This window comes from Desmodus rotundus, chromosome 1, assembly GCF_022682495.2.
Source record: "Desmodus rotundus isolate HL8 chromosome 1, HLdesRot8A.1, whole genome shotgun sequence".
In the NCBI taxonomy this organism is placed as follows: domain Eukaryota; kingdom Metazoa; phylum Chordata; class Mammalia; order Chiroptera; family Phyllostomidae; genus Desmodus; species Desmodus rotundus.
Genome location: NC_071387.1, coordinates 173,593,717 through 173,618,277, shown reverse-complemented (window position 1 = coordinate 173,618,277; position 24,561 = coordinate 173,593,717). Strand labels below are relative to the sequence as shown.

The 24,561-nt window shown below is 37.4% G+C and overlaps 1 protein-coding gene across 5 annotated transcripts in view; it reads left to right on the top strand.

Annotated features, from left to right (window-relative positions):
- RNF180 (ring finger protein 180) overlaps nt 1–24,561 on the top strand; it is a 154,578-nt gene that overhangs the window by 33,258 nt on the left and 96,759 nt on the right. For 4 of the 5 annotated variants that reach the window (XM_045186417.2, XM_053913307.2, XM_053913305.1 and 1 more), the window contains exons 3-5: nt 10,759–10,854; nt 12,856–13,809; nt 16,675–16,710. In XM_045186417.2, coding sequence (XP_045042352.1) covers nt 10,759–10,854; nt 12,856–13,809; nt 16,675–16,710 — 1,086 coding nt within the window. The remainder of the gene's footprint in view (nt 1–10,758; nt 10,855–12,855; nt 13,810–16,674; nt 16,711–24,561) is intronic. The other variant, XM_053913303.1, reaches the window with a different exon arrangement.

The following is a 24,561-nucleotide window of genomic DNA, read 5'->3' as shown; positions in this document are numbered from 1 at the left end:
GCACTGCTAACTCGAATCTTTGGTCTCCCAGTACAGGAACGCTGCGTGCACACCCACACATGCACACCTGTGGAAACAGCACAAATACAGTCACCACCTCTGCTTTTATAATATTGACCAGGTGTATCAGCTTGGTGGAAGCTAGGTCATGTGTGGAACTTGAGCTGTAAGAAAATCTGGGACATTTGAGCTTCAGTTTCCCAGCCACGGGCATGTAGTGAGGCATGTGACAGCAAATTTGGAATGGAAGTTTGAAACAATCTGCTATATATGTCTGCAGGGAAAAAGGGGGATTCCTACTACACCTTCAAGTCTGAGATACGTGAAATGTAGGCAAGACCCAAAACCAAAAGAAAATAACAACAAAAGCCCTAAAAGCTTAAATATAAAATAACAGAAATGGTCCCCATTTGTACTGTCTAGGGTCATAAGGAGAATGCTGTCCTTGATTCTAGTTTTTTAGTCAGTTTTGATATGTTTTTGGACATATCAAGTTTATGTGGCTCACGAAGCATTCAAAGAGAAATTTGGGGGAGGCTGCTGATTCTTTGGGCATGGAGTTCAAACCAGAGGTCTGCACTACATGGGAGTCGTCACGCATAGGTGGTGGGTGAAGCTGTGAGAGCAGATGCAATCAGCAGACGTTGTGTGAACGAAGTGAAAATGAATGGACTGAGGAACATTTGAAGGGAAAAAAGAAGCTCTCTAGAGGTGGGGAGGATAAGTCCCAGTAGTGGGGTACAGCACTATAAAGTCAAGGGACGATGACTTCCAGAAGGAGGTATTGGGTCGTGGCATTCGTTGTGGGAGAGAAGGAGAAGACCAGACGCTGCCTTCAGGTGCACGTTACACACTGCGCAGTTCTAGAGGGTTCCAGTCTGTGAAAGGTGCCCCAGATTTGTACAGAGCTGGCACACTGACTGTATGTGGGCACCCTGCGTGAGAACCAAGAGTGTGCCAAAGTTTTACCAAAGAGAGCATTGGTTGGCGTTCATTCCAGATTCCAGTGAGCTGAGGAAAATGGAAACGGGGGAATTACCCAACACTTACTGTAAAGCATTATACTTATAAGTCTTTCCATAATGAGGCTGTGAAGTGTTTCATTTTTATAACACCATTACAAATACAATGATGGCCCTAAATATCATTGAGGAATGTTGAGTTGTTATGGATTATATATTTCCTCCTTCACCTTTTTGAGTGAATATTTTGTTCATTTTCTCTCTAGCTTTATTATCCTGGTGGTACCATTCCTTCAATAGCTATAATACTGAAGTAACTTACACTTTTACTGCTCATTATATTGTAAATACTTTATGTGCCCTTTTCTGAGTGTCAGCATGTGTTTATTCCACACTTAGTCTTGCCTCTGCTAGGGACTAAATGGTGGCTCCTCTTGAATGCCTGTGTTGAAGTCTTAACCTCCAGTACAACTGTACGTGGAGATAGGTCTTTGCGAGGTAGTTGAGGTTAAATGAGGTCATGAGAATGGGATCGAGTTTTGCAAGAGGCTGTGGCCCCTTATCACATGTCTCTGTCTCTGTCTCTGTCTGTCTGTATCTCTCCCCACTCCCTCTCTCTCCTCCTTCCCTCCCAAGTGAGGACTCAGCATCCTGCGATCTAAGACGAAGAGGGCTCTCACCAGAACCCGAACCTGCTGGCACTTTGATCTCAGACCTCATGCCTTCAGAATTGTGAGCAGTGTTTGTCTGTTGCTTAAGCCACCCAGTCTACGGTGTTTTGTTGTGGCAGACCAAGCAGACTAAGGCACGACAGGTCCTCCAGCAGGCACTGGAAATTCAAAGAACAGAAGGGAGATACTCTGTCCTTGTGAAGCAGGTCAATCATAAATACTAAATTTTAGCTGTTTAGGTGGCAAACATGAAAAGCATAGGGAGCTGTAAGAATAGGATATAGGCAGAGGATTGGACCTAGCTGTGAGTGAGAGGCTCTTCTGAGGCAGTGACTTGTGTGGAGATAAGGGGGATGAGTGGCGAGGGTGGCACAGGAGGGAGAACGTTCTAAGCTTTGGGATCGGCATAGTCAAAGGCCCTGTGGTGGAGAGAACGTGTTGTTTCCATGGGACTAGAAGAGTTCCATGACTGGAGTTGAGCGATTACGAGGGAGTTTGGCAAGATTTAAGGCTAGAAAGGTGAGTATTGGTTAGATCATTTGTTGTCTTATAAACCAAATTAAGGACTTTGACCTTTATCCTAAGAGCTGGGAAGTCATTGAAAAGGAGTGACATAATCACTGAATTCTAAAAATATCATTTTGGCTATTGTGTGAAAAGTGAATTAGAAAGGTAGCAAGAATGGATGCAGGGAGACTGGCCTTAAGTGAGGCTTTCAGTCTTTTTCATTCATTCTGTTTTGCGTAAAGAGTTTTCACCTTTGAAGTACCTTCTCAAAGTACAAATGGAAAAGCCAGGCAGTCTTAACAGAATTTGGTTCCTTCACATTTTTAATATTTTAAATATTTAATTAGTAATGTTACTCTAAAGATTAATTTTTGTTGCCTGATCTTTTTCTATAATATTTATAACTGCAATAGTTAAATAATATACTTGACTCACTTTTAATGAAAAGGGGAATGTTATTGCTAACATTGGAAATATTGTGTTCAACAGGCCCTGGCTGGTGTGGCTCAGTGGTAATATTGTGTTAAACATCTTTCAAAACATTATATAATAGCACTGGCCAGGTGGCTCTGTTGGTTGGAGCATCATCCAGTACACCAAAAGGTTGTGGGCTCCCAGTCAGGCTACATACCTGGGTAGCCAGTTCGATCCCTGATTGGGACACTACAGGAGGCAACCCATCGGTGTTTCTCTTATCAGTGTCTCTCTCTTCCCCTCCTCCTCCTCCCTTCCTCTCTCTCTAAAATCAATAAGCATTTCTCTTAGCATAATGTTCTCCAGGTGCATCCATCACACTGTTGCAATCCACACTGTTGCAAAGGGTAAAGTAACCCAGTCAGAAAAAAACAAGTACCATATGATTTCATTCATATGTGGATCTAAAACAAACTGAACCAATAAGAAAAATAGAGACAGACACATAGAGAGCAGGCTGACAGCTCTGTGGGGTTGGGGGAGTTGTTGGGGGTGGAGGGATAGTACAAAAAAGAAAAGGGACTCATAAGCCCTGATGGTATGGCTCAGTGGATTGAGCGGCAGCCTGTGAACCGAAGGGTTGCTGGTTCAATTCCCAGTCAGGGCACATGCTTGGGTTGCAGGCCAGTCTAATAAATAAAATCTTTTAAAAAAATGAAATTAAAAAAAAAGAAAAAGAAATAAAAGTTCAAATGGTTAAAATATAAAATCAATAAGCATATCCTTGGGTGAGGATTAAAAAGAACATTGTATTATAATATCATTAACTGATAAAAATATAAGATTTGTAATTTTAAAATTAAATGAAGTTCTGGTTCATAGCAACTGAAAACATTCTCCACCCTTCTAGAAAAAATACAAAATAACAATGCATTAGCTCCACCTGCTGTTTGAACAAATTATTTCACTCACAAAATATTTTGTCAACATTTTTCTGACATTAAGTGAAATTGTTACTTACTTTTTCTTTCCTTCCTCCTCACCCACTGTGATGAATTTGAGATATAAAAATCTGTCTGGTAGGATTTTAAAAATCCTAATAACACAGTTTTTCTAAATTTCAGTTTAATTTTTCCCAAGGAGGTAACCTGTTGTGCCTGTACTGTAAAAGCTTTAAATTCTTCAAATTAGGTTGCTTCCAGTTTAATCATTTCTCTTAAAATACACTCAGTTAGAACTTGCTTTATCACGCATTTGTGTGATTTTTTTAAAATTAAGTAATTGTAGACATAAACTTAATAGTTCATGTGTTTCATTTTACCTATAAAATTATATTGGAAATAAATAACATGAACGTCACATATATGTTTTGTAGGGCTTTGTGCTGGTAAATACAGGTGAAGCAGCTGGAGTCTCATTTATCATATAATGGAGGCTTCTGTGTTTACCCTGGGTGCCTTTGCTTGCCGTGTCTGTTTTCAGAAAACGGAACAAAGTGCTATACACTCTTTACCCCGCCTTTTATGCTGCTCTCACCTGTATTAATTGCTGTAATTTGATTTTTTTTTGTTGGCATGTAAGTATGCTTTAACTTTTAACTCTTTAGAGAAAAATGTATGCTTGCTTTATATTAATAGTTCTCAAATGAAGGAGATCAGGTTGGGAGTCACATATTAGAATCAACTGTGAGATGTTTTTTTAAACCAACATTTCTTCTGTATAAGTTAGTATGAGGTCTGTCCAGAAAGTATCCAGCCATGTAATATGAAAAATAAAAACATTTATTGAAGAAGATACAAGGCAAAGAAACATTGTACATAGGACAATGATGCCTCAGTCCCCTTCAAAGTAGGCAAATTGAGACCTCACACAGTTCTGTCAATTGCCATCAGCTGCCCTGTCATATTTTCCTGAATCTCATCGGCAGCCTGAAATCTCTTCCCTTTCAAAGGTGATTATTAGTTTTGGGAAAAGCCAGAAGTCACAGGGCACCAAATCTAGGCTGTAGGGGAGCTGAGTCACCTGGGTGATTTGATGCTTCACCAAAAAACTCTGCATGAGATGTGATGCATGAGCGGGTGTGGTGTTGTGATAAAGCTGCCAACCACCAGTTGCCCATAGCTGCGGCCTTCTGAATCTTTCAAATAGTTTCTGCAGAGGAATGTTCAAGCTTAATGTAAAATTCGATACAGATTTGTTGCTCTACTTGCTCATTTTGAATGCCCTGGTCTCACAATACATATGCTCACTCAGTGGTGTCTGCTGCCCCCACTGACTAACACAGTGAAGTCATCATTGTTCACACATACACATTCCAGACCACTGTCCTTGGCAACCACATTATATCGATGTCGCACAAACTGTTCTTGTTATATTAACAATGGCTGGACTTTTTCCAGACAGACCTTGTATATTGTCCGTGGTTAATTTAAGTATAAATTATGCCCCAGGTTTTTGTTTGTTTTGTTTTGTAAGCTTAGGGAAGAATAGTAACATTATGTCTTAGAACCTACTTGGACTAACGATGTAAGAAAGTTGATTGCCCTAAACATGATAAATTTTATGATTTATTTGGAATAGGAAGCTTAGTGACTGAGGACATAAGCTCTGAAGCCAGACTACCTGGGTAGAAATCCTTGTTTTGCTGCTTACTATGTGACCTTGGACAAGTTAATAAAAGTTACTTAATTTTTCTTGTTTCTTCTCACATGTAAAATAGCAAAACCCTTGAACAGTGCCGGGTCATGGTAGTAATGGTACAGTACAAGTGTCTGTTACCTACGAAATAAGAGTTACATTGTGCAACTGCTTTCATTTACCTGGAGCTATGGCTTCTGTGGTTATTCTCACTGCAGTGTTAATACCGCATCTCTCGAATTTCTAGTAGACAGTGGGTTCTTAGTATTATGGCCAATCTTTTGTGATGAAATACCATAATCACTTTACATGATTAGATTAGATGATGAAATGTGTACCATAAAGTAATAAAATGAGACACAATAAGTGTGAGGTACCTGTCAGAATCCCTGGCATATAAATAAATCTCTTTATATGGACAACACTATATCTAGTAATCACTCAAAATTGATAGGTAGATGGCCATTAATATTCTATTATTCTTTTTACCAATGTGGAAATATTTACTTATTTATTTATCTTGTATATAGTCAGAATCCTGAGAAGTCAGAAAAATGTTGAATTTAATAGGAAAGTAGAGGTGATTGTATCTGTCAATTTCACATAATATTCTCTACGAGAACCTTTTTACAATTTAATTATAGAGTTATATTAATCTGCACAACTGTCAGCTCCTAATGGAAAGGGCTAATGTGTTAACGACTGTGTTGAGTATTACATTCTATTCTCATTTTCAAAAATTTGATACATACTTCATTTTGTTTCTGAGGCAAAGTATTTAGGTAAAACTACACAGCTTATTTTTATTGAGTCACTGCTAATCAGCTTCTTCCCAAGGCTTTTTAAAAATAGATCTATATCGTCCATTTAAATTCATAAAGGACCTTGGCTCGTATATGACCAAATTGTTGACAATTCATATTTTTAAATGAATTTTTTCTAAGAATATGGAAAGTAAAAACGTGCACATTTTTGGCAGTCTTCAGTAGTTTGAACAAAATAAAAACTACAGAGCTTAGGGAAGGTAAAGGGTAATGATTTCAGTGAAAAGTCTATAAAGTTTGATAGCAAAGAGTCATTTTTATTCACCAGGCATTTATTAAGCACCTGTTATATTTCGGCACTGTCCTGTGGTCTGAGGGTGCAGAGAACTAAGGCAGAGCATGTCCCATGGGGCTTCTCAACTAAAAATTTTATCATTTGCAAGTGTTTTTTGATCACGTTTCTTTAAGGATATTTTTATTCTTTCTTAAAATCTATCTTATGATGATATATTTTACACGTAATAAAATGCACATTTCAGTGAGTTTTGACGTATGTATACATACACATGTACCCGCCACTATTTCAAATGCGCAACATCTAGTCTTTTCTAGAGTTTCTGATAAACATAAGCATGTAGTGTTTATTTTTTTATGTCTGGCTTTTTATGTTTAGCATAACATTTTGAGATGATTCATGTTGTTGTTTATTCCTTTTTAGTGCTGAGTATTTACTCTGAGTATTATTGTATGGATCCATCCCATAGTTTTTCCATTGCATGGCTGCCACAGTTGGTGATGGACATTAGGGTGTTGCAGTTTTAAGCTATAATGAAGTTGCTATGAACGTTTGTTTACAAATCTCTATGTAGACATATATTTTCATTTCTCTTGGTTCTTACTAAGAACTACTAGGTTTTATAGTAAGCGTAGGCATAGGTTTTTAAGAAACTGACAAATTATTTTCTAAAATGATTATACCATTTTTTATTCCTATCATCAATGTACAAGAATTTCAGTTCTTTATTTTTGTAAGTACTGATATTGCTAGTTCCTTCCTTGCTTCCTTCCTTCCTTCCCTCTCTCTCTTCCCTCCCTCCCTTCTTCTTCTTCTCCTCCCCCTCCCTATCCTTGTCCTCCCCCTCCTGCTATTGTAATAACTGTACAGAGGCATCCCACTGCAGTTTGAATTTGTATTTCGCTAATGATTAATGACGGTATGCCTCCTTTCATGTGGTTATTGGACATTAATATATTGTCTTTTGTGTCTGTTAAAATCTTGTACTTATTTTTACAATTCTGTTTTCTTTTTTGTTGTAAGAATTATTTATATTCTGGCTAAAAAGTTCTTGTCAGATATAGGCTTTGCAAAAATAGTTTTTTGGTCTCTGGCTTGCATTTCTTTTTCTTAGTGATGCCTTTCAAAGAGCAGATGGTTTTAATTTTGATGAAACCTAGTTTATAATTTTTTTCTTTGTAGTTAGTGTTTTTGGGTCCTGAGAATACTTTGTCCATCCACAAGTTTCAAGAGCTTTCTCCACATTTTGTAGTTATAGCTTTTACTTCTAGGATTCTGACTCATTTTGAGTCAATTTTGTGCATGGTGTATGGTAAGCATCAAGGTCTTCTTTGTTGGTTTGTTTGCTTTATTTTGTTTTGCTTTTACCTCATACAGATAGATGCAGTTGTTCCAGCACCAATTATTGAAAAGTTTATCTTTTCTTATTACCTTGGCATATTTACCAAAAATTGATTGTCCATGTATACAAGTCTATTTTTGGACTCTGTTCCAGTGTTGAAATCATGTAGTGTGCACCCTCCACCTTTCTTCTCTTGCAAAACATTTCAGGGTGCATTAGGTCATCTTACATTTTTACATAAAATTTGAGATCTGTATAAGCTTGCTGGGATTTTGAGTGGGATTGTATTGAATCTATATGTTAATATGGGAAGAATTAACATTGTTACAACATCAAACCTTCCAATCCATGAGTATGTTATGTTTCTTGGTTTAATTAGCTGTTTTTTCATTTCTGTGCATAGTGTTTTTTAGTTTTCAGTAGACAGGTCTTGCATTGTCCCTGCATTGTCCCCCATTGTCTCTCACCCCACGTGGCAGCCCACCGTTAGTTTAAATCCCAGCCTGGAACCTCCTCCCCATTCCCCATTTCCAACTCTTCCCACAATCAGCTGCACCTGCCAGCACTCCCATGTTCTCTGCCTTTCTTGGCTGCCATTGTTAGTCCAGGTAGGCTAGCCCTGTGGCATGGAGACCATCTCCAAGCTCTAGCGAAGGAGTGGTAAGGGGAGTGGCCTCCCAGTTACCTCAGGAGTTAAAGTCATGTATACCTTTCTGGCTCCTCTCAGGCTGGAAGCCTAGTGTGCTTTTATTGATATGCAAAATAACCATTTTTTCATATGGGTATGAACCTAGCCTGATGTCATTGATATGCAAAATAACTCTCAATAGCCCTGCTCTGTGTCTGCAGTCCCCTAGTCAGGTCTATGGGGGATATCCTATATTCCTGGACACCCCAAGTTCTGGACCCCATTACAGTTACACATCTATACCACACTCCTTATATATTGTGGTACTATTTTCAGTGAGAATAGAGGTTGGTCCTCACTAGTTCATCTTCTGTACTTGCTGCAAATGCTTTTCATTTTTTCCATGCCTTCCTAGCCACCCTGGGCTGTTGCCCTGTTTCTCTGCCCCAAATACCACTCTTGGCTAGAGACACACAGACTTCAACTCCACTTCTAGTAGTTTCCAGAGCACTTCTTGCTCCTAGTTTCCACCACTTTGGAATGGACCATTGTCCATGTCTTTGTGTGGTTCTCATCTAGGATGTACTTCAGTACAGTGTGCCATTGTTTCCCTCATTGATCTTTCAGATGTTCACCTCAATTTCTGGTTCATTGGAGTCTCCCCATTTATATTTTCTAATGTAACTATTGGTTCTTTTTTTTTAGTATCTTTTATAGGGTGTGTGGTTTAATAAGGAGAATAGACTGGGATATATACTTACTTGGCCATTTTGAAACCAACAATTAAATCCCTCTGTGCCTGAATTTTCCCTGTATCATTTTAAGAGAATCTATAATAAATAAACTTTTGTATGTTTGCCCAACACTGTGGTGAGGAGACATGTATTAGAGAGAAGTAGGATGATTGAACTAGAAGTTATTCCTAGCATTTTTTCTCCTCTTCCTAACCTTGCTTCCATTCAGTAACACACTCTTCATTATTGCGTGGCTTTCTCTCACTGTTGACATGAGAAGTTGCATTTTGTTAACCAGAATTGGAGTTGAGGCATCGTGAATGAAACTGTAACATCTTTTTTTTTGGCCAACTATAAACCCTTCCCCACAGATTTTCTATTTGCCATTGAAATATGTTCAACCTATTTTGTAGATTTTAAAAACATTAGAATTGGAAGAATTCTAAACCTTTTAACAAGTTTTCTTTCACCGTTGTGATCTTGAGTTTGCTTTAGCACCAATTATTGTTTATAATGTCTGAGATACACTCGTGCGCAGGATATAAAGTGATGAAACGTAACTTCACATTATGTCAATACTTCAATCCCTTTCCCCTTGCAGATCTTTCCAATATGTAAATAAATCATACTGAACATATTTGTCTACCCTGGGCCACCATTAAGTATTTTAAGATCTATTAATGGGAGAGAAAAATGACATAAGGTCCAGAGGGACCAACTTGAAAAATTAAACCTAGGAATTCTGGTGATAGAAATCACCAGATAACTTGGAGATCCTGGCTCCAAGTCACAATCTAACGGAGGTTATTCAGTGAAAGGTTCTGAAAGAGATTCAGTCCTCTTTCACTCATATCACTGCGAGTAGAAGCCATGTTTAGGAATTTCCATATTGCTTGTTATTTTGTTAACCTGATTATAGTAACTAGCAGTAGTGCAGCTGCTTGGAAAACAGAACAAAGAATTGCGCTTTGGCAACGCGTGAAGCTTCTTACAAAACCTGATCCTGGAGAAAGAAGAGCCCTTTCCTTGTTCTTCTCAATCGACACTTTTCTGTCATTTCATAAAATGAGCTTTTGTAGGCTTACAAGGGTCCTTAGCAATTACTTACCAGTGATCGACAGGTGAAGAAGCTGAGACCCAGAAAGGTGAAGCAATTGGCCTAAGGTCACACAGGTAGTAAAGGGCACATTTCTCTACGCTGGCCCGCCCCACATCATTCTGACACGTAGGAAAGCTGTACTGTCTCAGCTGTAATCACATTTATTTCTACAAAGCTGCCTCGGAAAGTCATAAGCATCGTCTTGAAATTGTTGTTGTTTAGTCGAGGCTTTTCTAGCTGCCTCCTTGATTGTCCCTGTTCCTCATCCTCTTACATTTTTCTTGAGCATCTTGCTAGAGAATGTAGAAACTCCTTTATTTATCCGTTAATAGACTCCAGATAGAATCAGAGCTTGAAGGCAGGAAAAGTTGTCACGAATGGCACTATTTTTCTCTCACACGCAGGGTAAAAGAATAGGGTGCTGGATTCGTTCCTTAAGTAACACACTGCTAAGCTTTAAATTTAATTGACCAACTCAGTGAAATGGAGGGCTTTTTAAAAGTTCACAGGTATTATTCTGTGAAAATAATTTTCTTTGTGTCTTTTTGGGTTTGTTTTTGGAGATTAAAGTGAGGAGAGGAGGGCAGTGTATATTTCCTTCCTAGCTAAAATTGAATTTACATTTTTGTGTTTTATTCAAATATGAAACTTGTGAAATAAATTCTGAGCTGGTAAAAACTAATATCATGCATTTCAATATAACAGGATGGACATGACTCAGCCTGTGATCAAAATACTTGTCAGGTGTGGCACATGAACATAGAAGCCCTCCCAGAATGGATAAGCTGCCTAATACAAAAAGTAAGTTCCTCGAGTCAGTGACATTAGGAAGGCACTGCCTTCAGAATATTTTTGTCCTTATTTTAGAGTTATTTTTCTTGGATGCATTGTTTCAACAGACATGAAAGGCTGTGAAATTCTTAATTACACTTTCTGGCTTCTTCATTGTTAACTGGAGTGATTCAGATACTTTTTATTCTTTTTTTTTCTTTTTTACATTTTTCTTTTTATTTATTTTTTAGTTTTATTTTTATTGTGTATGCTGTTTCAGTTGTTCCTGCTTTTTCTCCCTGGCCCTGCCTCCACCCAGCCCCACCCTCTCTCCACCCCAAGCCCATCCCCACGTTGTCGCCCAGGCCCATGGTTGTTTGTAACTGCTCTTCGGTTAAGCCCTGCACCACCTTTCATCCTGGCCGCCACCCTCGCCCTTTCTGGCAGCTGTCAGTCTGCTTTATGTATGTAAGCTTCTGTTACTGTTTAGTTTGTTGGTTTATTGTGTTCATTAATTTCCATATAAAAGTGAGATCATGTAGTATTTTTCTTTCACTGACTGGCTAAATTCACGGAGCATAATTTTCTCCACATCCATCCATGCTTCACTTTCCTACCTCAAACTTTGCACTTGGTATTTGCCCTCCATTGAAAGCTCTTCCCACAGATAGCCACCTATTCCCACGTTTCCATAGATCTTTACTCTCTACGAGGCACTGCCTGACCTACCTAGCAACTGCCCTCCCACTGTTACCCCTCTTCACACTTCTCTCTTCCTTCTCTGCTTTATATTCACACCTAGAGTTTATACATACACACACACACAAATTGTAAGTAACATATAGTACTTTCAAATGCATAAGTACATATTACACATATAAATATATGAATTATTATACACACACATATACATGTATACATATACTCACCCCCACACACTTATGGCTTACTGATCTTGTTAATCGCCTGGCTCCCCTGCTAGACTATAAAGTCTATGAAGTCAGCAGTTCTTATCTTTTGTTTATTACTGTATCCCTAGCACCTAGAACAGTATCTGCTGAGTGAGTGAAATATCCTGTGTATATTGTTAATGCACGCACACACACATCAACTAAACTGGATAACTGAGGACTCTTACTGGCACAGTAAAAATCAAATACAACACTTTCAAGGATTCTTAATGAAATATTATAAGAGCAAGAACTCACCTTGTTAACAGTATGGTACCATTATTTCTCATAATTAAAAACACTAAGTCTTAGAAAACTGTAAGTAATATGATTTTTAGAAAAATAAAGTCTTTCTTCACTGACTAGCTTAACCTTTTTTGTTATTAAACAATAACATTTATAGGTATTCCTTGCATCCCTTCTCACATCATAATGATTTCCTGGGAAAATGCCAGTGTGGTACTTTTAGTGTCCTGAACTTTACAGAACGTACTGGAACACTACAGATGTTCCGCTGTCTCTGTTGAAAAGATTCTGTTATGCCAACTCATTATTAATTTCCAACCTGCATATAGAAAATTCACTGTCTGATATATGAACCAGTGTGTTTTGGTTGTATGTAGAAAGGCAGGAAGAGCTTTATTCTAATGACTTGGTCAAGTTCCCTCCCACAGTGCTTGGTATGCAAGTAGTGTATCAAAACAGACACTTTTCTGTGAGATTTTACTTGCAAATTAAGCTCTGTAGACTGATGTGCTTCCTGGTTCTGTAGTGTATTTCTCTTCTCATTAGTTCAGACTGTATCCATATTCAACCTATTGTTTAGGAGACTTTTTTAGAATTCTTAGGAGTATTGTTTAGATGCTCATGATGAGCAACATGCTATCATTCTAGAACTTTGGAGCTGCTTATCTCTATTGGCTTGTTTCCATTTACTGTTCTGTCTACTAATCAGAAAACAGAAAGCTAGCTTTTTCTGTGGCATAAAAACTTTCATGTCGTTGGCTTAAAAAAAAAACAGCTCACATTCTTTTTGATTAACAATGAATGCATTGTCTTTATTTTTCTTTATTACCTGTAGGCCCAGTGGACAGTTGGAAAACTGAATTGCCCTTTTTGTGGGGCCCGTTTAGGGGGCTTTAATTTTGTCAGCACTCCAAAATGTTCCTGTGGCCTGCGTACAGCTGTACATCTCTCCAAGAGCCGGACCGATTATCAGCCAACACAGGCAGGCCGATTAATGAGACCATCGCTGAAATACTTGTCACATCCTAGAGTTCAGCCAGGTTGTGACTCGGAAACTCAGCTGACAGGTGGCGCCTTCAAAAACAGAAATCACAGGCTTTTAAATATGGCTCAAAATAATAATGGCTCTGGAAGATTAACAGAAGCACTCTGCCTGGAGGTACGGTCTACATATTTTCAGATGAAGAAGGAAAAACTGCTCTTCAAAGCCTCCAATCCCAAATACCAGCTTTTTGTTCCCCAGCTTGTGCCTGGCAAATGCACCAGAAGAGCTTTTCATAGAAAATCGCATAGCTTGGATCTGAACATCAGTGAGAAACTGACTGTATTACCCACTTTGTATGAAATACATAGTAAGACTACTGCCCATTCCAGGCTACATGAAACACAGCCTGTTGACCTTTCAGACTTGCCTTTAGAATCTGCTAAAAATAGCTATTCCTTTCAGATTTCATCAAGTTTTGATCCTAATAGGCTGCTGCAAAGAATTTCGGTGGTTCCCCATGAGACCCAGACACAAAGAGAATTTCAGTGTGGTCTAGAAGCTTCTGCAGTGTACTCTGACCATGCCAGGTCTGACAGCCTGACTCTCCTGATGGACCTGCCCTCGGCAGGCAGGAGCACACTGGAGGCCTCGGACCAGGAAGAGCACCGCTCTCCGCTGGACTTCCTGCGCTCGGGCAGTTTTTCCTTGGGTGCCATCAACCAGAGGCTCAGTAAGAGAGAAAGGAGCAAGTTGAAGAATCTGAGAAGGAAACAACGAAGGCATGAAAGATGGCTGCAGAAGCAGGTAATTTTTTTTGAAAATTTGCTAAAAGTTCTACCTGATAAATGTTGAGGCTTGGGGAAAGGAGCTAACTTTGAATACCTACACTATATAAAAAGTTGGTTTTAGTAATATTTGAAATGATATTTCCCTCTAGGAGAACTTAATAATCATGCAGCTTTATCATGCAGCTTTATTGTAATTGCTGTCTGTCTCTGTGCTCACACGTGTTTAGGAAATACCCTTTTGTAAAGTCTTTCCCAATACTGTTAATATTTTAAAGGAACAGTAATCTCCATGATATTAAGACTAGATTGTCATAAGCATTTTAAATTTACTTGAGTTAGGATTTTATTTTAGGTTAACGCAAACAAGTTTCTCTAAGTAAATGTAATCTTAGTGATGCTCATTCACTTCTATCACATTTAACTTAAATGCATATTTTCCTGGAGCCTTACTTAGTTATTTACCCGCATAAGTGTGTATAACTGTGTTAAACTGTGAAAATAATCTAGAGGATAATTGACCCTTCCTGTAGTTTGATAAGAGGGAATGCCTCTCGTTGGTTTAGACTCCTACACCCGTGATGATACGTTCAAGGGTGGGCTGGTGAAGGGTCTGAGCAATAAATGTGATGTGCTGAGGAAAGCCTTTAAAGCCAGAGGACGAGATGCTCATGAAAACTGGAAGTTTGAGGACTAGTGTATTTCTATATAGACATTATTTTTACAAGTTGCCATTATTATGTTCTTGTCCATAGTAGACAGCAGTCCTAATTAATCAGTATGCTGAATATTAACAATGTCCTCAGAGCCAAAATGTGGAAAGTTGCAACTTTATATATATATAATTTCATTCTTTTAAAAACAATTAAACCCATTATTGTTTATGCTTCTAGTTATAGACTGAACAAAATAAGGTTACTACATTGAGTGCTTCAATAAGGTTAGGTATTTTTCATCTTTTAGTTCAATGGTATAATTATAGCAGTAGGAAATTGTTTATTGTATTTTTAATTATTAACTAAAAAGAGCATTCTAGGTTTGTTTATTTGCAAGTGACGGTGTAATGTGGCATCAAAGCATGTATTGTAGAATGTATAAATGAATATATTTTAGCACCATTATAAAATACTTTATAGTTTACTTGATTGAAATGGTAATTTTCAAAAATTTGACCTAAACTTACATAAATTGAAAATAATATGTTAAGTGAACATTCAGAAAGAATACCATAAAAACAATAGGGAGGGCACTAAAATAATTCTGTAACAAGTAGAAATTTAATAGAAGTATTAAAATTATACTTGGTACTGTTAGTATACACCAGTGACATATTTGCAGTTTTTAAAATGTATTTAATCCTTGGATTGTGTACTTCTGAAAACCCTACCTATATTATTAATCATTTTCCGGCATAGGAACAGTTTTACACAGTTTAGAGCAAAGCAAGACCAAAGTTAATGTTTTTTTTTCCTCAGTGGTTATTTTTATTCCCTTGCATGTATGCAGTTTAACCAATGTGCTTAGCTAATTGATCACAGTAAGTGAGTCTTGGATCTGTGACAAGTCAATGCATGGAGTGATATGGTGGGACACTGACAGGTTTGGTTGGTTGCACAGGAGCTACAGGAGAGATAAATGCCCAATGTCTCTCAGCAAAGAAAATTTAAAATAGAAATGACATTGGTTTTGAGTGCACGTCATGGTTTGAGCCGGAAAGAATAAAAATAAACTTTAATAGTCAGTTTGCTAATTCACACAAACAGATAAATCCTAGAAAGAGTTAATATTTGAGATAAATCAATGGCTTAGCTATTCAGCTCATGTTTAATAAAGATTAGTTAATTCTGTACACGTTTTTTAAATGTCTGTTTGGTATACCATATCTTTGTGTGATTTCAGTGCAGATCCTGTCCTTATTTTAATATGGAAAATAAGCATATAAGATATAAAAATAAGCATCTAAGATATAAGATATAAGCATATACTTTATTATATAAAATGTAATAAAGCATATTTATAAGATATAAAAAGATATAATGTTTTTTTAAGTTTAAAATAATTGCTCGGGAAATCTAGATTTCTGGCTTTCATCTGACATTTTTAATGATTTAGTTTTGTGCAGACTAGACATGTTACCATGGGAGAGACCATGATAGAAAATGTTAATGACATTACAGAAAGTTACTGAAATTTTTGAAGTTTAGGAATAGAAATGAGTTTGATATTGAAGCAGAAAATACAGCCAGTTTTAGTGCTTTTGTTCAGCCAATGTTAATTAAGCATCTACTTTGGGGAAAGATAGTGCTGAGCTACATTCAGCCAACAAGCCTTTTTAAAATTTAGCATAGTCTTGTCGCTTGAGTTTTTTTTCAAGTATTGTGCAATGAAATTGATTTATTCTTGGCATGCAGCTCTATGATTTAAACCCATGTATAGATTCATGTACCATGGTGGGGATACAGTTCCATCACCCCCAAAATCTCCCTTGTGTCTTTATAATTGTACCTTGATTGTATCTTTATAATCACACCCTTGTCCCATCCCCGAAAACCACTGTTCTGTTCTCCATTACTTTAGTTTTGCCTTTTTGATAATGTTATAAAATAATAATATAATGTTATAAATTTGGAATCATATCGTATATAACATTTTGAGACTGGCTTCTTTTACTCAGCACAATTGCCATGAGGTTCATCCACGTTGTTGAATATATCTATAGTTCTTTTTTATTGCTCCATGGTTTTCCATTGGATGAATGAACCACAGTTTACTCGTTCAGCTGTTGAAGGACAGGTGGGTTGTTCCAGGTTTGGGGAATTATGAAAACAGCTGTTATAAACATCCATGTATAGGTTTTTGTGTAAACCTGTTTTCATTTCTCTAGGGTAAATACTCAGGAGCGGGATTGCTGAATCATATGGTAAGTGTATATTTAACTTTATAAGAAACTGTCAAATTGTTTTCTGATACGGCTCAAATTGTTTTCACATTCAGAGCAGCAGTGTGAGAGTTCCTTCAGCTGTGCGATCTTGTAAACAGCTGGTGGTCTCAATATTTTATACTTTGTCAATCAGTAGATACTATAGTGATATCACATTATGATTTTAATTTGCATTTCCCTATTGATGTTGAACATTTTTTATGTGCTTCTTTTTCATTTGTATATATTCTATAGTGAAGTACCTTCAAATCTTTTGGTCATTTTTCTTTTTTATTTATTTTTAAGTTTATTTTTTATTATATTTTTTCCATTAACATTTATCCCCCTTATACCCTCTTCCACCTCCACGCACCCCCTTCTCCCTGCAATCACCACACTGTTGTCTGTGTCAATGAGTCCTTTTTCTTTTGCGGTCAATCCCTCCATTCCCCAAACTGCCACCCACCCCCGCCACCCCAGAGCTGTCAGCCTGCTGGTCATTTTTTAATTGGGTTGTGTTCTTCATGTTGACTTGTAAAAGTTCTTTATATAATTTGGATATAAGTCCTGTATTTGATATGTGATTTGTAATGTTTTTCCTCCCAGTGTGTAGCTTGTCGTCATATTCTCTTACCAATTTTCTTTTCCTGTAAATCAAACAGGTTTAATGTGATGAAGTCCAATTTCTCATTTTTTTAATGGATCATACTTTTGGTGTCATATTTAAGAACTCTGTCTAACCCCAGATTATGAAGATTTTCTCCTATGTTTTCTTCTGAAAGTTTTATAGTTTTATATTGAGAATTGTGGCTCACATTGAGTTAATTTTTGAAAAGTAAGATGGGAGGTTTAGAGCAAGGTTAGTCCATTGTTTTGCATTGAGATGCTTGATTGTTCCAGCACTATTTGTTGAAATCACAGTTCTTTCTCCACTGAAATGCTTTTGCAGCTTTGTCAAAAATCAATTGACTGTATATGTGTGGGTCTATTTCTGGACTCTCTATTCTATTCAGTTCATTTTTGTATCATCTCTCCCTTTGCCAGTAGCCCTTTTTCTTGATTGTAGCTTTGGAGTAAGTCATAAAATAGGGTACTATGATTCCTCCAACTTTATTGTTCTTTTTCAAAATTGTTTGAGTTATTCTAGTTCCTTTGCATTTCCATGTAAAATGTGGAATCTGTTTATATTTATAAAAACCTCTGTTGAGATTTGGATTGAATTATGGTAAATCTATATAGATCAACTTGGAGAGAAATGAAAGCTTTACTATGTTGATTTTTACAATCCATGTCTTACTTTTTATGTAGGTCTTCTTTTATTTCTTTTATCAGTATTTTGTAGTTTTCAGCATTGTGAAACCAAGCATGGTTCATCAGATTTATCCCTGAGTATTTGTACTTTAATAATGTTGTTAAGTGGTGTTGTTTTATTGAATTGTAATTTCCAATTTTTCATTGATAATATGTAGAAATACAATGGATTGTTTATTGTTGACCCTATATCCTACAATCTTTCTAATCTCAACTATTAGGAATACTAGTTTTTTAGTAGATTCCTTTGAATTTTCTACTTTGACAATCATGTTGTCTGCAAATGAAGATAGCCTTACTCATTTCTTTCCAATATCAATTTTTCTTTCTTTTTGTTGCTAGTGAATTAGCTAGAACATCCTGTGCTTGAGTAGAAGTGGGGAGAGCAGACATCTGTGTCTTTTTCCTGATGTTAGGAAGAAGCATTCCGTCTCTCACCATTAAGTTCGTTAGTTGCAAGTTTTTTGTAGATGCCCTTTATCAGGTTAAAGAAGTTTCCTTCTGGTCCTACCTTGCTGGAAGTTTTATCATGCGTGGATATTGATATTGTCACATGCTTTTTCTGCATTAATTGATATGATCATGTATACTCAATTTTAATATTTATTGTTTATTAAATATGGAGTCATTCCTTCATTCCCACAGTAAATACACTTTACTATGTTGTATTTTTCTTTCTATATATTGCTGAATGCTCTCTGCTAATATTTTTAGAGGGTTTCTCCTTTTCTCCCCTCTGCTACATGCAGGATATTGGTCTGAAATTTTCTGTATTTTTATTCTATCTTTGGTCTTGATATCAGGGTTCTGGCTTTATGAAATGAGTGAGGAAGTATTCTTTTCTATTTCATTGAAAATATTGTGGAGAATTGATATTATTTTAATATTTGGTAGTGAAATTATCTGGGCTTGAAGATTTTATTTATTTAATAGTTATAGGACAGTTCAGGTGATATATTCCATAGTGGGTAAGTTTTGGTAGTTTGTTGTTTTCAATGAATTGGTTTTTGAAATTATATGTGTAGTGTTATTTATAATATTCCTTTATTATACTGTTAATGTCTATTGGGTCTATAATGGTATCCCATTTTCAATCCTGATAATGGCAGTTAGTGTCTTCTCTCTCTCTCTCTTTCCTTTTTACTTTGCTATAGATCAGGGGTCCCCAACCCCCAGGCCACGGACCACTGTGGTATCAGTCCAAGGCCTGTTAGGAAACAGGCCACACAGCAGGAGGTGAGAAGCTTCGTCCTGCTCCTCATCACTGGCATTACTGCCTGAGCTCCACCCCGCTCAGTACCTCCCCCTTCCTCCCACCCCCCAGCCATGGAAAAATTGTCTTCCATGGCACTGGCACCTAGTGCCAAAAAGGTTGGGGACCACTGCTATAGGTTTATCAATTTTATTGACTTTTCCATATAACAAGCTTTGAGTTTCAATTACTTTTCCTAGTGTTTTCTGTTTTAGATTCATTGGTTTCTGCTCTGATCTTTCTTCTGCTTATTTTGACTTTATTTTCCTTTCTCTTATAAGAATTTTTTATGGTAGAAACTTATGTTATTATTTAGAAATCTCTTTTTTGTCATCAAAGCATCTAATATGACTGCACTAGGTACATCCTTTGACTTTTATATTGTATTTTTATTTTAATTTAGTTTAAACTGTTTTCTGATTTTCTTTGGCCCATATAATTTGTCTATATAGTCAGTATTATTAAAAAAGCCAAAATATCAGCATTTTGAAGAAATTAATATAAAAATTTACCTTAGGACAAAATATTTTCTCCTCTGAATTAAGAGAAATTAAAGCTACCACTAGTAGAGCACATAATATTTTTTAATGATTCTAGTTAAACATTTTATTCTACTGTGTTTGCATTTCTTAACATTGAGTCTATTTAATATGAATAAAAGAAAATGTCTCTTTAAAGCCCACAGGAAGCTATTGTGAAATGAGAGAGTTTACCTTATGTTTTGTGGAGTGATGTGCATGAAAATATAAAATAATGGACCAAATTTCACGGTTTGCAATAAATCACTAAACAATCTACAGTTTTATTACATCGTTTTCAGTAAACTAAATGAGGTAAGACTCCTTATATTATTTCAAGGGAGTGATTTAGGTACTGCGTTGAATAGAGGCCAATAAATTATATCAAAGACCTGCTTATTCAGGCTTATCTAGAAAAGATACATATTTTCCACAAAGGCACTAAATTTCATTTTCATGGATTTGTACATAGGGATCATTTTGAATTTTTCACAAATTTTAATAGAGTCCATTTAATCTTTTATCACTGGATTCATCATGTTCAGATCCAACACAAATCACATCCCAAATATATATTTGGTTATCTTTTTAAAAAGGACTTAGTAAAAGAAAAAAGGATTCATGGACATGGACAGCAGTGTGGTTGCTGGGGTGGGGAGGGGGATATTAGGGGACTAAATGGTAATGGAAAAACATACAATAAAGATTAAATCAAAAATAAAAGAAGACTTTGTACTTCTGAATTACAATCGTTATCCACATATTGAAAAATTATCCCCCATTCGTTCTCTTTTTTGAGCAGAAAATTAATGATTTATTAAAATGAAAAGCCTCAGTAATGAAAATACACCAATTTAATTAGAAGACAGATTTTTACTGATTTTATTAAACACAAACATAATTATAAAATGTTCTTTTAGAAAATAAGACAATAGGGCTTCCAGTCAAGATGGCGACGTAGGCAGATATGGCTTGCCTCTTCGCACAACCACATCAAAATTACAACTAAAATACAGAACAGTCATCACTTGGGAACATCTGAATTTGAGCTGAGTGGAAGTCTGACAACTACGAAATCAATATGAATGGAAGTCTGACAACTGCAGATTTGAAGATACTACATCCATCCAGACTGGTAGGAGGAGCACAGGCGTCTAATGGGCTGGCCCCACACCCACGTGGATAAAAATTCAGGAGGGATGTCTTGGGAGCAAGGAGTCCCAGACCCACACCAGGTCCCCCAGCACAGGATTCCAGTGCCAGGAAGATAAGTCCCCACAAATTCTGGCTGCAAAAACTAGCAGGGATTGAGTCAGTAGAGGAAGCTGCTGGAGTCCTCAGCATTTCTTCTTGGGGAACCCATACACAGACTCACTTACTCAAACTTGCTCCCTCTGAGCTCCAGCACCAGGGTGGCAAATTGAAGAGCGCCAGTGGTAAACAGGAAGAGATTGAAGTACTTGGCATGGGGGTGACTAGAGGCCATTTCCCTTTTGCTGAGCCTCCCCCGACAGAGCTGGTAGGCTGGTGCCATGTCTGAGACTCCATCAAGCTGACTAACATTGTGTGACCCACCTTGGAGATTCCCAAAGGCTCTACCCTACCCAACTTACAGTCCCACCCAAGCTGCTTTTCCATAAGAATGGTTGGTCTTGGGTCCTGAATCCTATCAAGCAAGCAACAGCTGGCTTCAGTGAGCCCTTGCAGCATCCAGATTAGAGTCACGGCTTGGCTTCACCTGGGAATCTCCAAGCCCAGCAGGAGTAGCAGCCATCTCAGATTGCTTTACAGCTAAGGCAGGGTTACCCCACAGGTGGGGTTGACCTTGGCTTGTACCACCCGGGAAACTCCAGGGACTGCACACCCAGTGGACAGCTACAGACCATGTGGGAACATCACCACCTTGCCCCTGCATAGCTGATTGTCCACAGTGAGTGGAAGTTGGTGCTCAGTGGTCACAGTCAGTCCTTGCAGCTGACTGGCCTGGGTACATCCCTCCCATTAGCCTGAAAACAGCAACCAAAACTCAACTACAAGAAGAGGGTGTACTTAGCCCACACAAAGAGTGCACCTCGAGTACCCAGCATGGGTGATAGGGGAGGCTGTGTCACTGGATTCTACAGGACACCTACTACATTAGGCCATGCTACCAAGACATGGAGTCAAAGCAGCTCTGCCTAATACACAGAAAGAAGTGCAGGGAGGCTGCCAAAATGAGGAGACAAAGAAACATGGCCCAAATGAAAGAATAGATCAAAACTTCAGAAAGAGTTAAATGAAATGGAGATAAGCAGTCTATCAGATGCAGAATTCAAAACACTGGTTATAAGGATGCTCAAGGAACTTAGTGAGGACCTCAGCAGCATGAAAAAGACCCAGTCAGAAACAAAGGATACACTAATTGAAATAAAGAACAATTTACAGGGAAACAATAGTAGAATGAATGAAGGTGAGAATCAAACCAATGATTTGGAATATTAGGAACCAAAAAACAATCATGCAGAACAACAAGAAGAAAAAAGAATCCAAAAAAATGAGGATAGTATAAACAGCCTCTGGCATAACTTTTAGTGGTCCAATATTCACCACATTGGGGTACGGGAAGGAAAAGAAAAAGCAAGAAATTGGAAATCTATCTGAAAAAACAGTGGAAGAAAACTTCCCTAATTTTGTGAAGGAACTAGAGATGCAAGTCCAGGAAGCACAGAGTCCCAATTATGACAAATGCAAAGAGGCCCACTCCAAGACACATCATTATTAAAAGACCAAAGGGTAAGATAAAAAGAGACACATAAAAGCAAGAGTAAAGAAGTTAGTGACCAGCAGGATGCCAGATGGGAAGGGGGAGGGAATTATGAAGTACATAGTTACAGAATAGCCACGAGTATGTAAAGTACAGTATAAGAAATAGAGCAACCAAAGAACTTATACACCTGACCAATGGACATGAACAATGGTGGGGTCATTGCCTGAGGGGGTGGGGGATGCTTGGAGGAGGGGGGCAAAGCGGGAAATCAGGACAACTGTAATAGCATAATCAGTAAAATATAATTAAAAAGAAAAGACAATAGATTGACAACATTATGACCTTCAGTAGTACAGAGACAAATCATTGTTTCTCACTCTACTTGTGCCTAATTATTGTTTGTCACTTTCTTCATTTTATTAATGCAAAAATATTTAAGTCTTGTTCAATAGGTTGATATTTCTAATTTGCTTTTACCTTCCAGGAAGTTACCATCCAGTAATATATTAATAAAATATAAATATTCAGCCAATTTAAATAAACATAGCTAAATGTCTTAACTTTGTTTTCCTGTCATTTCAAATTGATTTCAAAATATAGATAAATGAATAACTGTGGAGCAAAAAATAACTGTAGATGATCAGGAATTTTTTAAATAAAAGTTTTTTTTGAATTTTAGTTTAGTTTTAGGTTTATAGAAAAGTTGTGAAGCCATTACAGAGAGTTACATTAGCCCATAACCAGAATCCCCTACATTACATTAGAATGGTACATTTGTTACAATTAATGAATCAATATTGACACATTACAAAGCTCATACTTGGTTCATGTTTTCTTAGCTTTCACCTGATGTTCTTTCTGTTCCAGGATCCCATCTAGGGAGCCATATTACCTTACATTTAGTTGTCACCTTTCATTTGAATCCTCTTGGCTTTGGCAGTTTCTCAGGCTTTCCCTATTTTTGATGACCTTGACAGTTTTGAGGAATACGGATTAAATATTTTATATAATGCCCCTCAGGTGAGGTTGTCTAATGGTTTTTGTTAGACTGGGGTTATGGGCTATGTCATGGGTCCCCACAATGACCACACATTCGATGATTCACTGAGAGGTCTCACAGGACTCAGCCTATAGTCCTGCTCACAGCTATGCTTTATTACAGTTTATCTGCGTAGGGACAAAGTGGATGGGGCAAAGTCTGGGAGAAGTGCAAGCTTCCCAGAGTCCTCTCGCATTGAGTTACATAGAATGAACTCGATTCCTCCAGCAGTAAGTTCTGATAACACATGTGCAATGCTGTATGCCAGGGAAGCCCATCATAAACTCAGTGCCCAGGGGTTCTGTTGGGGGCTGATCACTAGATCCCTTCTGTCTGGCACATACCAAATTTCCAAAGTCCAGAAGAAGAGCAGATATTCAACATAAACCCCAGTTTGTGCAGACATTTTAGGCACACTGAGCCACTATAATCAGGATGATGGGAACCCTGTAGGAGTTCAAGTTGTCAGATGCCCACACAGGGCCAACCTGGTAAGTGCAGACAGGCCTACTATATATTTTATTTTATCTTAATTTTCAATTACAGTTTATAGTCAATAGTTTTTGTATTAGTTTCAGGTGTACAGCATAGTGGTTAGACAATCATATGCTTTATAAAGTGATCCCCCTGGTATTTCAAGTACCCCCTCGTACAGCATGAGATTAGTACAATATTACTGACTGTATTTCCTGCACTGTACTTTACATCCCTGGGGCTGTTTTGTAAATTCTAATCTGTACTTCTCAATTCCTTTACCTTTTCACTCAGCCACCCAAACTCCCTCCCTTCTGGCAACCAGCAGTCTGTCCTCTGTATCTATGAGTCTGTTTCCATTTTGTTTGTTGTTTATTTTACTCTTTAGATTCCACACATAAGTGAAATCCTATGGTATTTGTCTTCCTCAGTCTGACTTATTTCTTTTTTTAAATTTTTTATTGTTATTCAATTACATTTGTATGCCTTTTCTCCCCATCCCTCCATCCCA